Here is a 15,680-nt window from a genome sequence, read left to right as displayed (position 1 = left end):
CACGCTGTAAGAAGAGAGAATGTCCTTTGTGTCATCAAATATTGTAGTTTCTTTTTTATGCCACTTTTTTTTGGTTGGTTCTATTTATTTATTATGGATTGAGACAGAGAGAAATTGAAAAGGGAGGGGAGATAGAGAGGAAAAGAGGCAGAGAGACACCTGCAGCTCTGCTTCACCCCTCTGGAAGCTTTCCTCCTGCACGTGGGGGGGGGACCCGTGGCTTGAACCTAGGTCCGTGGGCACAGTAATGTGTGTACTTAACCGGGTGCAGCACCACCTGCTCTAGTTCTTTTTCTTAAACATTTTTTTAAAAACCAGGAAATAATATATTGCATTTATTGATGTATTAAAATTTTTTTTTAAATTGAAAGTTTTAAAAAGACTTTCAGCTCCCTTATCATCTTGACTCTCTAAGTCTTTTTTTAAATTATATTTATTTATTGGATAAAGACAGCCAGAAATTGAGAGTAGGGGGAAATAGAGAGACAGAGAGACATCTGCAGCCCTGCTTCAGCACTTGCAAAGCTTTCCGCCTGCAGGTGGAGACCAGGGACTGGGGCTTGAACCTGCGTCCTTGCTCACTGTGACATGCGCGCTCAACCAGGTGCCCCGAAGTCTTTTTTTTTTTTTTTTGCTGTTTCCTTTTTATTTTTATTTATTTCATTTTTATGCCATTTCTTTTTAATTGGAAGGTTGATGGTTTACAGTACAGTTGTTGGCACAAGTGTGCAGTCTCTCCTCTCACCAAGTTAAACACTGCAAAACACTCTACAGCTTGTTCTTATTAGAAAGTTTTCAGTGAAATCAACACCCTCATAATGACCTTGGGGAAGATAGACTTTCAGAGTTACGTGCAATTATTCAGGTTAAGTATTTTCCCATGAGGAGGAAAATGTTCATTTTCAGCTGGTTATTGGACAGGAAGCATATGAAGGAACACATTCTAGTCACTGCCAGTCTGTCTAGTGCGGCCTGTGCCTGTAGTTATTCCATAATTTTCATTAATGAAAAATGACTGAACATACATTGTGGAAAACAATAGTCATCGGATTACGATCATACTCTAAAAAAAAAAAATTTACTTATTAGTGTGATACAGAGAAAGGAGGAAAGAGTGAATCATAGCCTCACTCTGGCACATGTGATGCTGCGCATGGAACTTGGGGCCTCAAGTTCCTAAGTCCAGTGTTCTAGCCACTATGCTATGTCCTGTGCTGCAAGGATGCATTCTTTCCTGAGAACTGCAAGTGTAAAAGAAATCCTTACCCATAATCAGCCCCTGCTGGGACACGCAAAATCATTGGCAGATACAGCTATTACATTATTTGGCAAGGGGACAGAATTATTCTCCAAGGGTAACAAAAGGGAATAAATAAATAAAATTAAACATAAAATAAAAAATTTTTTAAAAAAGAATTATTCTCCAGAGAAGGATTTTTCACTAAAATAGAGATATACTTAAATATAAATAATAATCATAATATATAATATATTCATAATATATAATATAATTATAATATAATCATAATATATATAATATAAATAAATATAAATAATACATCAGGAATAAGCCTGGGGGTTCTATAACATGCTTTTATGGGATTTCCCCAAATTCCAGCCTAGGTGGCTACTTTGGGGGATTCGATAATGTCTTAAAGATTTCTTCTTCACATTTCTAGCATCAGAGAAAGAAGTATCTCCTTCCTGAAAAAAAATTCTCCGTCCTTTTCTTGAGAAGCATGCAGGGGTTCAATAATCATTTCTTTTTAGCAAATAAAATGGACTTGATTGGAATGTTTTATAAAACTCGCTTTAACATAAGAAATAGAACATCTGGATAGATGATACTGTCAATATAAACCACTCCTTTTCTGCTCATAGACAGTAGCTCGTAAAAACTTGATAATCTGGGGAGTCGGGCTGTAGCACAGCGGGTTAAGCGCAGGTGGCGCAAAGCACAAGGACCGGCATAAGGATCCCGGTTCGAACCCCGGCTCCCCACCTGCAGGGGAGTCGCTTCACAGGTGGTGAAGCAGGTCTGCAGGTGTCTGTCTTTCTCTCCCCCTCTCTGTCTTCCCCTCCTCTCTCCATTTCTCTCTGTCCTATCCAACAATGACAACAACAATAATAGCTATAACAATAAAACAACAAGGGCAACAAAAGGGAATAAATAAAAAAAAATAAATATTAAAAAAAAAGAAAAAGAGAAAAAGAAAGAGTGGGAAAGAAAATGAAGGAAGGAAGGAAGAGAGAAAGAAATGAAGGGAGGGTGGGGAAGAAAAAGAGAAAAAAAAATAATAAAGGAAGGAAGGCACACACTCTTTTTTGTGTTTTCAGGCCTTCTCATGGCCTGACCAACTGGTGTACCAGGAAACATCCAGAAATTCCTACTCTGACATTTTCCTTCTTTGCAGAGTAGGCCCACGTTGGTTCTTTGTTGTTGTTTTTTTAACTTTTGCTTCCCTGTAAATGCACACTGACAGACTTAGAGAGAGACCCACAGCGTCTATGCAAAGACCAGCGCCTGCAGGACCCTGACCAGCCCCCTGGCCGAGTTCAGCACCTCCAGCTTGGGAGAGAGGGTAGCAGTGTGTGACCACGTAACATCACTGCCTGCCGTGTGTCAGCATGGAGTTATGTGAGAAGCGTTTCTGCATGTTTTCAACTAACTCGATTGTCTTTCGCACAGAACGGTTTTACTCCACTGCACATTGCCTGCAAGAAAAACCGCATCAAAGTCATGGAACTGCTGGTGAAATATGGGGCCTCAATCCAAGCTATCACCGAGGTAGAACACTGTTTACACTTGTCACACAAAACATGCTTTCTTCTCTCTCACTCGCTCCTTCCTCCCCTTCCTTCCATCCATCTTCTGCCCTCTTCACTCGGGTGTGATTGAGCTGAAGAGACCCCTAAGCCCCTCACCGGTGCAGAGGAGTAAAACTGCTGTTGCTTTGTTCCGCAGTCTGGCCTCACTCCAATACACGTGGCTGCCTTCATGGGCCACTTGAACATTGTCCTCCTTCTGCTGCAGAACGGAGCCTCTCCAGATGTCGCTAACATTGTGAGTATGGCTGGGGTCAGAATAACCGCAGTGCGTGCGAGTGAGAGAGAGAGTGTGTGTGTGTGTCTGTCCCCAGAGCCAGGGCTCCTGGGATAACCCTCTAGAACCTTCCCTGTGAAGTCACCTGGATATAGGGTGAAGTCAGCCACGGAGAGGCTGAGGAACGTCTTCGAAAGCCAGGTGGAAGCTGTGGAGTAAGGCCCGTTCAGCTTCCGAGTTGCAGGTGTTTTGGGGAGCACACGCACCTTCACTATGACGATAAGCAAAAGCACGTTTGAATTGCTCCTCTGGGCATGAATGGTGACTGGCTAGAGTCAAAAAATCTTAGGACACATTTTGGTCACTTGAGTGATTAGTATTCCAGAGATTTGGGTAAGATATCCAGTCTGCTCCATAGTCAGTCACCAAAACGTTTTAACAGATAGTTTATAATATTAAGGATTTTTTTTTAAACTTGAAATCAAATTCTCCCCCTTCCTTTCAACTACATGTATTTTTCCCCCTAACTTTCACACAGTTTTCTTTTTTGGACTGGATTTGTTTGCTAGAGTCCTCTCTCATCAAAAAACGATTGGACCTTTGCAACTTTTTCTTGTCTCCTGAAATGACTTTTCATTCTGTCGATAAACTTACTGGCATTTGAGGAGTTCATCCAGCTAATCTGGTTTGCAGTTTGGACTTTAATTTCTTTATATTTCTCTCAATATTTCTTAGAGCCTGCCCCCATTAAAGTGTGATCTCCTAAGACACTTCCCCCCCACCAGCACGAGAACTTTCCATGCACAAGATATGGGCACATATTTAAAATTAAACGGAGGCCATAAAATATTGAGATTTTTTTTTAAATAGGCACAAGAATTAATATTCAACCACACCAACATTAGCACCTATTATTAAAATAGATCATTTTTTTCAAAAGTAGTTGATTTTGACTATCATTGCTAATTTACTTGATTTTCAGCACCATTCAGTACTACCCACATTGTTCACAACTGAGCATAAGTTCATTACGTAATTCAGACATAAAATCTATGTTTGTAACTCTCATAATGACTTCTGTAGCCTAGAGCAGTAATACTATCTGCTAATCTTTATTCCATTAAGGATAAGACTGACTTCACTACATGGCCATAGCAATCGGAGTTTGATTTTGAGTCACTTCTTAGAACTTTGAAAGAAACCATCTCCTTTAAAAAAAAAAAGAGAGAGAGAGAGAGAGAATTGCATGTGCCAGTAACTTTCATGAAAAATTCTGTCAGTTTTTTTTTCTTGTTTGCACCCCAGTCCCCAACAGATCAAAGTCAATTAGACTATCCTGTTATAATACTCCCAAGTTTATTCACTATGATGTTTGATTGATATCTCCAAGTTCATGTTTTTTTATGGAGAGCTGGTTTTTTGTTTGTTTGGGTTTTGTTTTTGGTTTTTTTGCAAAATCATCAACAAAAGTTCACACCAAATGGTTATGAGATTTTGGTGTCATTCTTAATTAGCTCATTCAAAATAATTTGACAGTTGTGAATATATCCTTATTGGTTTGCTGACCTGCCAACAAACAATAAAAGTTCTATACACTGCATGTCAATTTCCAAATAAAAGCAAAGAAAGTGTTAAAACAATAAGAAGTTGCTTAAAGAGGGGCCGGGTAGTGGCACACCTGGTTGAGTGCACACATTACAGTGTGTGAGGACCCAGGTTCAAGCCCCCAGTCACCTGTAGGGGAAAGCTTCACAAGTGGTGAAGCAGGGCTGCAGGTGTCTCTCTTTTTCTATGCAATATGTAAATATATAATATATATATATATTATAAGAAATTGCTTAAAGGCTTCCAGATTTGACAGTTGCTACATGAAATTCAACTTCCACTTACTGGTCGTGATAAAGTTCTTTTTGTCTTATTTTCTTTTCTTCCTTTTTTTTTTTTAAATTTTTTGCCTCCAGAGTTATCACTGGGAGTTGGTGCAAGCACTATAAATCCACTGCTCCTGGCGGCCATTTTTTCCATTTTATTGGATAGGACAGAGAGTTGGGGAGCTGGGGCTTGCGCTTGAACCTGGATCCTTGCAGGGGAGGGGTCCTTGCTGCTATGTGCACTTCACCTGGTGTGCTACTGCCTGGCCCCGTTACTTTATTTGTCCACTTCATTTTTTCTCCCCCTCCAGTCCCTCAAAACAAGGGTTTGAGTGGCATCTACCAATCTAACCCTGTGCACTACATCTTTTCCCAGTTATTTTTGTGGCTTGCTTTCATTTTTGTATGACCCGCTCTTCAGGGAGTAGATGCCATTTTGATAGGATTGTCAGAAAGAAAAAAAAAATACAAGACTTCCAGTTAACTGGTTGGAATTTTCCATCAACAGCTAATAATTATTGTAGTCTAAGGATGTCCCGAGACATAGCTATACTCCAATGATTATTCTGTGCCCATCGTCGTCGATTGCTGTGGAACTGTCCACCTTCTATTTTTATTTGCTCAGTCTCACAAACCCTGAACAGAGGCGTTTAACTTTCCCTAGCAGTGGAATGCTTGTGAACTTGGGACTCCTCAGACCCTGAGCAACAAGAGAAATTGAGCTACTGGATTCCAAACCCTTTGAACCGTGTCCACACTGCTGCTTGCTGTGTCAAAGCTGGTCATTTCCTGAGCCTGGAGCTCTTCCTGCTCTCTCCCCTTAACCCACCACCTCACCCCACACCTCTGTGTGTTGCCTGGACTCTTGTTGCATTTTTGATGGCAGTGCTGTCTGTTGTGCTGTGACGCTTCCCAGACTGATGCGGCTAGAGTCAAAGTCAGTGGCAGTGGAGTCAATTTTAACTGCAGAAAAGGAGGAGCATGGGATTGAGTGCCCACTCTGGACATGAGCATACCTGTGCCCCTGCCAGTCTCGTTTTTGTCTCCGACTTACGTTGTGAGGTGTGCTGATGTGACTGCCTTCCCAGAAAGCTTCTAGACCCAGTTACCAGTCAGCATACACCCATAATCCAAAGTGTTCCCCGACAACCATGGGGTGGTAGAAAAACTGAACACTCGCAGAGGGAAATTCAGAAAATAGTTCAAACTACGGCCAGGTTTTTTTTTTCTCTCTCTCTCTCTCTTTTTTTTTTTCTGAGAACACGTCTTCATAGTGAAGTTTCTGATTCATGTTCTATTTAAGCATGAGAACTTTAAGCTCTTCAAGCTAGCTAGCTTAGGGGGAAAAAAGGGGGGTCAGGCGGTGGTGCAGCAGGTTAAGCACACATGGCACGCAGCTCAAGGACCGGCTTAAGGATCCTGGTTCGAGCCCCCGGCTCCCCACCTGCAGGGGGGTCGCTTCATAGGCGGTGAAGCAGGTCTGCAGGTGTCTGTCTTTCTCTCCCCATCTCTGTCTTCCCCTCCTCTCTCTATTTCTTTCTGTCCTATCTACAACAATCAGAAAAAAAAAAAAAAAAAAAAACCAAGGCAACAAAAGGGAAGAAAAAAAAAAGCCTCCAGGAGCAGTGGATTCATGGTGCAGGCACCGAGTCCCAGCAATAACCCTGGAGGCAAAAAAAAAGAGAGAGAGGAAATGTTCAACAAGAAATTGAAGCTACTGATTAAAAGAATGCATAATGTATACCCTGTTCGTTTGGATTATACTTGTATATAAACACGGGTAGTGTAAATTTAAAAGGGTAAGGACAATTTACAGTAAACATTAATCACTCCAGTCTCTACATAAGATTTGAACAGACTATTAGGTCATAAATTGGAGAGACCATGCTTGTTTGTATATATAACTAGCTTTTTTATGTGACGGATATACTTTAGAATTTATATCTAACTTGTGACAAATATGTGAATGTCATGAAAGTAACTTAAGTTTAAAGTAAAGGAATTGAAAATATGAAGACTAGTGTTGGAAGCATTTTGCATTTTAAAAACACTTACTGATGGAACTTGGCTTATATAAAGCACACATATAAGTTCATTGAATCAGAAGTAGGGCCTTGTTGACTTAACTTCTTGTTAAGGGATTTTTTTTTCTTCCTTTCTGTCAAAGGTCATAATATTGCTAGACTTTTATAAGACCCAGAAATAGTGTGAAGTTTTTCAGTTTTGTCTTTTTTTTTTTAATAGCTAGGTCTTCAGTTTACCTACATAGAAGCGGGTTTTAAGTGATAGAGAAAATAGTCACAATCATAGTTGTTCAAAGAGAAAAGATTCTGCCATTCACACAGAGTCTGAAGACAAACATTACCATTTCATGAGAAGCATTCTGTTTACAAAAGTAAAAGTATGTCACCAGGAAATAAGGCTATATGAATAAACCTCAAAGAGGAAAATTAGAGTTGACATTCAGTTTGATGATTTCCATAATTGAATAATGTGAATATTGTGAATAATGTGAAATGAATAATGTGAATATTGTGAATAATGTGAAATGAATTTCTCATGTATTGAGTATTGGGGGAAATTAGATTGTTAGCTGTTTGCCAATTAAAGTTCCCCTAAATCTCTTTGCTTTGCAGGAAATCTGAAGATATTATTTGCTGGGATCTGTTAGAAATGTCTGGCTGCCTCAACCAAATCAGTCTAATTTATTGGGTATGGCTGACATTATTTGATTGAGGTCAGCCTTATCTTTCAGAATAGATGTAATGGCAAAAAAAGTAGTAATATTTACTCCAGCGTCTTGTTCTTTGATAACTGTAAAAAACTGTTTTTGAGTGAATGAACTCTTGTCTTCTTCAAAACTATATGTAGTTTCAAAAGAAAGAAAAAAGAAGAGAGAGAAACCATTTTCTCTGAGGCAGTAATTAGTCTGCTCAATTGGGAAATTTTCTGTTGCAACCTAAGCAGACATTTCTGTTGTTGTTGCCAGGTGTCGGGCAGCATCATATTTCCTGACAAGTCATGAATATACCCAAGATACGGCCTGGTGGCCAGTGTTGCCCATCTGGCCAGATGACACTGTTAGTGCTTGCTTTACTCACTCTTAGTATTTCTCTCAAATAACTCTCCACAGTTAAATGTGTTCATTAATAAATAAATCAGCCTCATGTGCAGAGAAACATCATGATCGATGAAGAAGTGTGGCAGGTGTCTCTCTTTCTCTCTCCCTCCCCCCCCCTCTCTTTCCCTCTCCTCCCAATCAATGCCTCTTCATCCTATTAAATAAAAGACAGAATGGGGAAAAAAGAAAATAATAATTGATGACCTCCTGGAAAAGTCAGATTTTTTTCTTATATGATCAGTGATCAGTCATCTAATCTCTAATATAAAGACCAATCAGATGTCAGGCCATGCTTTATTTCAGAGATGAATTTTGAAATTTACTTTATATTCCTGAAAATGTATAATATATAATTTTATAAGTATGTTTATAAACCATATTTCTACCTCTGAATTGTGCCAATCATGGAACTTTTTTATTTTATTCATTTCTTTCTTTTTGCAACATTTGACTTGACCTTTGGCATCCAGAGTCTCTCATTAGAACTAGAGCAGGTTGTAATCACATGACTAAGTGTGCTGATGACAGATTTTTAGGTCGGAAAGACAAAAGATGACTTCATGTCACCAAAGACCACTTAGGTCTGTTGAAAATTCAACCCCAGGAGACCTTAGATGATTGGATAAGTCTGTTGCTTTTTTCAGGGACCAAAGCATTTGTTTTTATCCTCCTGAAGAAGGGACAAGATACAGAGCTGTATCGTTCTAGGTGCAATAATGATGCCTTTCAATATTTTCGAAACCTATGGACTATGGCTGACATTCACAGAAATGCACGTTGGTACTGGTTCTCTCTTGGGTCTGGAGCAGCTAACTGACTGACCTGTGCTCTTTGTTCCCTGGCAGCGTGGGGAGACTGCCCTGCACATGGCAGCCCGGGCAGGCCAGGTGGAAGTGGTCCGCTGTCTCCTGAGGAACGGCGCCCTTGTCGATGCCAGAGCCAGGGTATGTGCCCAGGGCTAGGTTCCTTCCTCATTGTCAGCAGGAGCCCTGGGGAGGAGAGGCTGTAACTTTTCCCTGCATTGTGACTGGTCACATCCTGTAAGTGGAAGCACCATCTTTGTTTTTGACAAAGCATCAAATCAGTAACCATTTTGCCAGGCAGAAAGGACTGGCACAGTACATGCACACACACAGTGGGAGATGCACCACATGTGCAGAGAAAGCTAACAGCTGGGGCTGGCCAGTGAGTATTACATCAGGTTGAGTGCACATGTTACAGTGTGCAGGGACCTGGGTTCAAGCCACTGTTTCCAACCCTACCTGCGGGGGTGTGTGTGGGGGGGGCTTAAGGGGAGAAGCAGATGCTCCTCTTTCTCTTGATCTCTTTCTTTCTCTTTATCTCCCCCTACTCTCTTGATTTCTCTCTGTCATTATTTAATAAATAAATGAATTTCAAAAAGAATGTGAACAACTGAGCTACATAAAGCGGTAATAAACTTGCAGACTATAAAACCAATCAGTTGGGAGTAGGGTGGTAGCACAGTGGGTTAAGTGCAGGTAGCACAAAGCGCAAGGACTGGCGTAAGGATCCCAGTTTGAGCCCCTGGCTCCCCACCTGTAGGGGAGTCGCTTCACAGACGGTGAAGCAGGTCTGCAGGTGTCTTTCTCTTCCCCTTCTCTCTCCATTTCTCTCTGTCCTATCCAACAACAACGTCATCAATAAAAAGAGCAGTAATAACTACAATAATAAAACAACAAGGGCAACAAAAGGGAATAAACAAATAAATATTTAAAATAAAAAAAACCAATCAGTGGAGACCAGAGTAGAAGTGGGGAGATGGGAAGGTTGCAGGTGGGGGTCTGACTCTGGGCAGTGAGCTCACACATGTAGAGTCTCAGAAGCGCACAGCTCACACCTGTAGAGTGTTAAAATGCAATGAGGCATCAATAGGAATAGGAATAGGAAATTAAAGGGAAAAGGGGGGGAGTTGGGTGATAGCGCAGCCGGTTAAGCGCACATGGCGCAAAGCGCAAGGACCGGCGTAAAGATCCCAGTTCGAGCCCCCGGCTCCCCACCTGCAGGACAGTTGCTTCACAGGCAGTGAAACAGGTCTGCAGGTGTCTATCTTTCTCTCCTCCTCTCTCTCTCCTCTCCTTTCTCCATTGCTCTCTGTTCTATCTAACAACAATAACATCAATAACCACAACAATAATTTTAAAAAGTACAACAAAAAGGGGAAAATAAGTTAATTAAAAAAAAAGGGGGATGTGGGATTCCTCTTGCAGTTAAGTACACTTAGGTGTCACTGCCATCACATTCTTCCTACTTACTTGTTTTGGTATATACTGTTGCATTGTCTGAAAAGTCTTGGCTAATTTTTTTTCATGTTTTTCTATGTAGAAATAGGTCTTTAAGTATTTTCTCACAACCCAAAAGATACATGATCTGTATGCTTGATGGCTTACTTTATACTGGATGTGATACAAAGCTGTGTTACAATTCTGTTTCCTTTCTTTTAACTCATTCTACCTCATTTCTCTGTCTTCCCCTCTGCATTTCAGAGAAACATCTATCTTCTCAAGAGTTGTCAGTCTCCTGACCTGTTGGAAGTCACTTTGTCCTGTTAGTGTCTCAATAGACATCTTACCATGTCTATTTCTGTAAAGTGTAACGAACAGTGCAGTCGTGTCTTTAGAATCCAATGTCTGAACCAAGTCCTGTTAATAGCTAAATGACCTTGGATTGTCCTGAAAAACTTGCTGAATTCCTGTTGATCTCTTTCCTCTTTAAGAAGGGGTGGGGTGTGTGTGTGTGGGGGGGGGGGGGCTGGCCTGAACATTCATTATGTGCCTTCCTTTCAAGTCTATCATAAGGGTCAAAGTAAGTCTATATAACACTCATGAAGGAAGTTTATCAATTGCAGATTTTTATCAAATTCTAATCCTAGTCCTTAAATAACTGTTGTCATTATTATTTACACTTGGATGCTTTGAAATTCATAGCAAACCTTTTCACCTCTTCCTGTATCTCCCTCTTCATATTATTTTCTTATTTGTTTATTTATTTATTTTTGCCACCAGAGTGCCCACACTATGAATCCACTGCTCCCAGCAAATCCACTGCTCCCAGCGGCCATTTTTTCCCTCTTCCTTCCTTCCTTCCTTCCGTCCTTTTTCTCTTTTTTTTTCTCTATTTTTTTCTATTTTATTCAATAGGACAGAGAGAAATTGACAGGAGAGGGAGCAAAAGATAGGCACCTGCAGACCTGCTTCACTGTTGTGAAGTGTTCCCACTGCAGGTGGGGAGCTGGGCTCAAACCCAGGTCTTTGCGCGTGGTAATGTGTGTGGTATGCCACCACTCGCCCCAATATTATTTTCTTTTAACTTTAAGAGCTATTTGCATTTACTTAAACAGCTCTTCTCTATTCTGTTATGTCTTTTCTTTAATCTTGGCCCAGGAAGCTGGCTTGGTTCTCCTTCCTGGCTTTTGCCATGACCTGCCTTCAGTTGATTCTAAAGCTGTGCTTTTTATTTTTTTTTTCCATCCCTAAGGCTCCCACAGTCTTCCTCATTCAAGAGAATGGCTTGACCTGCTTCTCTTACTGAAAACACTCCCCTGCCTGCACGTTAAGAATCAGGAGAATTTCATGAACCTCCTGGAAAGTGTCTTTCCTGCCCCCTTATGCCAGCTGTATCCTCTCTGTGTGTGTTCTTAAATAAAAAGCACTTGGCGAATCGTTGAACCCAGTTGGTTTCTGCCCAGAGTTCCATTTCTCTTGGAGACTTTGGTTACGGTGCCAGGCCCATCTGCAGTATTTCCTGGGACAGCATCTTTGGGAATCAGATATCTTTAGTCTCCCTGGTCTCTCCTTAAAAAACAGGACCAGCCTTTGTGTTTGTGACCTCGGTTTGCTGGGCAGAGCAAGAACTAAGTTTCCCAGCCTGCCTGGCTCTTTCTTGATGTACTTCTCAGAAAAAAAAGATGGTCTCTTAGCAAAAGCTCTTGGCTAAGATTCTAGGTCTTAGGACTTTGGAGCTAGATTTTTTTTTTTTCTTCCTCAGAACCATAAACGAGAGCTGCAACCCTAATGAGTTTTGGTAAACATTTTGAGGGTACCCCTGACACAATGATTATTTCATAGAAATCCATACTTTTGGGAGTCAAGCAGTAGCACAGCGCGTTAAGTACACATGGTGCAAAGCATAAGGATCCTGGTTCGAGCCCCCGGCTCCCCACCTGCAGGGGGGTCGTTTCACAGGCAGTGAAGCAGGTCTGCAGGTGTCTATCTTTCTCTCCCCCTCTCTGTCTTCCCCTCCTCTCTCCATTTCTCTCTGTCCTATCCAACAATGATGACATCAATAACAACAATAATAACTACAACAATAAAACAACAAAGTCAACAAAAGGGAATAAATATTTTTAAAAATTCATACTTTTTTGGTCTTTTTTTTTTTTCTCTGCTCAGATCTGGTTTATGGTGTTGCAGGGGACAGAACCTTGGACTTTGGTGCCTCAGGTCTGAGGTCTCTTTGCCTAATGCTTAGGCTGTTTACCCCACTCCGAAGTCCAGACTTAAAAAAAAAAAAAGAAACAGGGAGGTCTCTCTAATCAAACAGGTGAAAACATAAAATTAGAGGACCAGGTGGTGGTGCACCTGGTAGAGCACACATACTACAATGCACAAAGACCCAGGTTCAAGCCCACCTGCAGGGGGAGAGCTCCACCAGTGGTAAACAGTGATACAGGTCTCGGTTTCTCTCTCTCTCTCTCTCTCTCTCTCTCTCCCCACAACTGCTCTCTCTGTCTCTTTCCAAAGAAAATAAACAAAAAACAGTTTTAAATCATATAACCAAAGCTATGGCCAGTGGGGGGAGGGGTCCCAAGACAATGTCACGGGTGATCAGAGTGAAATGAGGCAGTGGTGATCTCTGGTGGGAGTCGTGCTGACTCTGTCCTTGCTTGAGTTGTAGGAGGAACAGACACCTTTGCACATCGCCTCACGCCTGGGGAAGACAGAAATTGTCCAGCTGCTTCTCCAGCATATGGCTCACCCAGACGCTGCCACCACCAACGGGTACACACCCCTGCACATCTCTGCCCGGGAAGGCCAGGTGGACGTAGCATCTGTCCTTCTGGAAGCGGGAGCAGCCCACTCCTTGGCCACCAAGGTAAGGCTGGCCGAGAAATTCTGAAGTCGGGGTGCTCCTTTGGCCTGCTGCCTTCTCTTGCAATAGTTTATTACTTTTGTTGTTGATGATGTTGTTGCCCTTGTTGTTACTGCTATTGTTATTGTTGTTTTCATTGTTGTTGTTGTTGTTCTTGGATAGGACAGAGAGAAATCGAGAGAGAAGAGGAAGACGGGGGGGTAAGAAAGAGAGGCACTTGCAGACCTGCTTCACCGCCTGTGAGGCGACCCCTTTGCGGGTGGAGAGCTGGGGGCTTGAATCGAATCCTTAACACCATGTGCACTTAACCCAGTACACTACCACCAGCCCCCCTATTTATTTATTAAAGTTTTATTTATTCTTATTTTTTAATTGAATAGGACAAGAAGAAGTTGAGAGGGGAGGGGAGACAGTGAAAGAGACAGAGATACCTATAGAGATGCTTCACCCCTTGCAGGTGGGGACTGGGGGATTGAACCCAAGTCCTTGCGTGTGATTACATGTGTGCGCAACTAAGTGTACCACCACCCAGCCCCTCTCAGAATCTTTTAGATTGTTTTTCTTTCTTTTTTGTTTAAATTTTTTATTAATAAAAAGGAAAAACTGACTAAACCATAAGAGGGGGACAACTCCACACAAATCCCACCACCAGAGCTCCGTATCCCATCCCCTCCCCTGATAGCTTCCTTATTCTTTAGCCCTCTGGGAGCATGAACCCAAGGTCATTGTGGGATGCAGAAGGTGGAAGGTCTGGCTTCTGTAATTGCTTCCCCGCTGAACATGGGCGTTGACAGGTCGATCCATACTCCCAGCCTGCCTCTCTCTCTCCCTAGTGGGGAAGGGATCTGGGGAAGCAATAACAATGGAGAGAGGGATTTATTCAAGGTCTATGCTCATCGTGTCTGTTTGGGAAACTCAGGACTCCCCGATTAGGGGCCCAACTGGTAGGGTGGCCTGATAGTGACTAAAGAGTCATCATTAAAGTATGCCAGTCTCTTGCCCTTATTCAGCTTTTGAAGTCCTTGCTTTGATAAGGTTAGCTTTGGAGTGAGTGAGGGAAGTTTAATAGGAAGTAGGTGAGGAGGGTATCTAAGTCTAAGTGGACATTATTTCATTAGGAAATTTATACTGACTCACTGAAGACTATTGTGTATTTTTGCTTTCAGGTATATATTTTGCCCTAATTTATTGATACACGTGAACATATGCTGTATCTTACGGGACCTGGTCTATATCTAGGTTTGGGACTTTGTTAGGAAGTGAACCTCCTGGAATGGAATTAGAGAATACCATGAAAGGAAAGGTCTCACCCGAGTAATGAGGGTGAAGGGTTGACATTCCATGTCTGATGTCTCTGGATACAGTCTGAAGTGAAGCATGCTGAGGTGGTACTTGTGTTGATTAGGTTGGGATCAGCGGATACAGTATCATTTGGTATGAATTGAAAGAAGCATGCAGGAAAGTGAACCCCACCCTAGAGGTCTTTTAGATTGTTTTTCGAAATGACCAGGGGATTCCAGGCCATGTCTCCTATTAAGAGTGCTGGGCTCCATCATTCCCCTACTGAATGCCAGTGTTGTTTTCTATTCGGAGAACACATGTGTGTGTGTGTGTATACATATATATATATATATATATATATACACACACATATATATATATATATATACACAATTGAATGAAGACAGACAGAAGTCAAGAGGGAAAAGGGAGAGACAGAGAGACACCTGCAGCACTGCTTCACCACTTGTGGAGCTTTTCCCCACCACCACAGATGAAGGCTAGGGGGCTTGAACTCTGGTCCTTCCTCATTGTAACATATGTGCTCAAGCAGGTGTGCCACCACCCAGCCCGTCTATACAAAGATCTTGTTTGTTGTTTGTTTGTTTTTTAAAGACTTTATTTATTTATTCGTGAGAAAGACAGGTGGAGAGAGAGAAAGAATCAGACATTACTCTGATACATGTGCTGCCAGGGATTGAACTCAGGACCTCATGGTTGAGAGTCCAATATTTTATCCACTGCGCCACCTCCCAGACCACTGTTTGTTTGTTTGTTTGTTTACCAGAGCACTGCTCAGCTCTGGCTTACGATGGTATGGGGGATTGAACATGGGACTTTGGGGCCTTTGGCATGAGAATCTCTTTACATCACCATTATGCTATCTACACACCCCCACACATACCTAGAGATCTTGTTCTTTAAGGCGATTTTTAGAAAGCCAGGCTTCCTCTTGCCGTTGTAAAAGAGATCTTATGGGAGTTGGGTGGTAGTGCAGCAGGTTAAGCGCATGTGGCGCAAAGTGCAAGGACTGGAGTAAGAATCCCAGTTTGAGCCCCCAGCTCCCCACCTGCAGGGGAGTCACTTCACAGGCGGTGAAGCAGGTCTACAGGTGTCTGTCTTTCTCTCCCTCTTTCTGTCTTCCCCATCTCTCTCCATTTCTCTCTGTCCTATCTAACAACAACATTAATAACAATAATAACTACAACAATAAAACAAGGGCAACAAAAGGGAATAAATAAATATTTTTAAAGTG

The 15,680-nt window shown here is 41.9% G+C and overlaps 1 protein-coding gene across 8 annotated transcripts in view; it reads left to right on the top strand.

The window, feature by feature from the left end:
- The window catches only part of LOC103123836 (ankyrin-2), a 181,276-nt gene that overhangs the window by 28,218 nt on the left and 137,378 nt on the right, over positions 1-15,680 (top strand). For all 8 annotated transcript variants that reach the window (XM_060186199.1, XM_060186198.1, XM_060186197.1 and 5 more), the window contains exons 8-11: positions 2,690-2,788; positions 2,966-3,064; positions 8,881-8,979; positions 12,950-13,147. In XM_060186199.1, the coding sequence (XP_060042182.1) occupies positions 2,690-2,788; positions 2,966-3,064; positions 8,881-8,979; positions 12,950-13,147 (495 nt within the window). The remainder of the gene's footprint in view (positions 1-2,689; positions 2,789-2,965; positions 3,065-8,880; positions 8,980-12,949; positions 13,148-15,680) is intronic.

Source organism: Erinaceus europaeus, chromosome 2, assembly GCF_950295315.1.
Source record: "Erinaceus europaeus chromosome 2, mEriEur2.1, whole genome shotgun sequence".
In the NCBI taxonomy this organism is placed as follows: domain Eukaryota; kingdom Metazoa; phylum Chordata; class Mammalia; order Eulipotyphla; family Erinaceidae; genus Erinaceus; species Erinaceus europaeus.
This window is presented reverse-complemented; position numbering and strand designations above follow the sequence as displayed.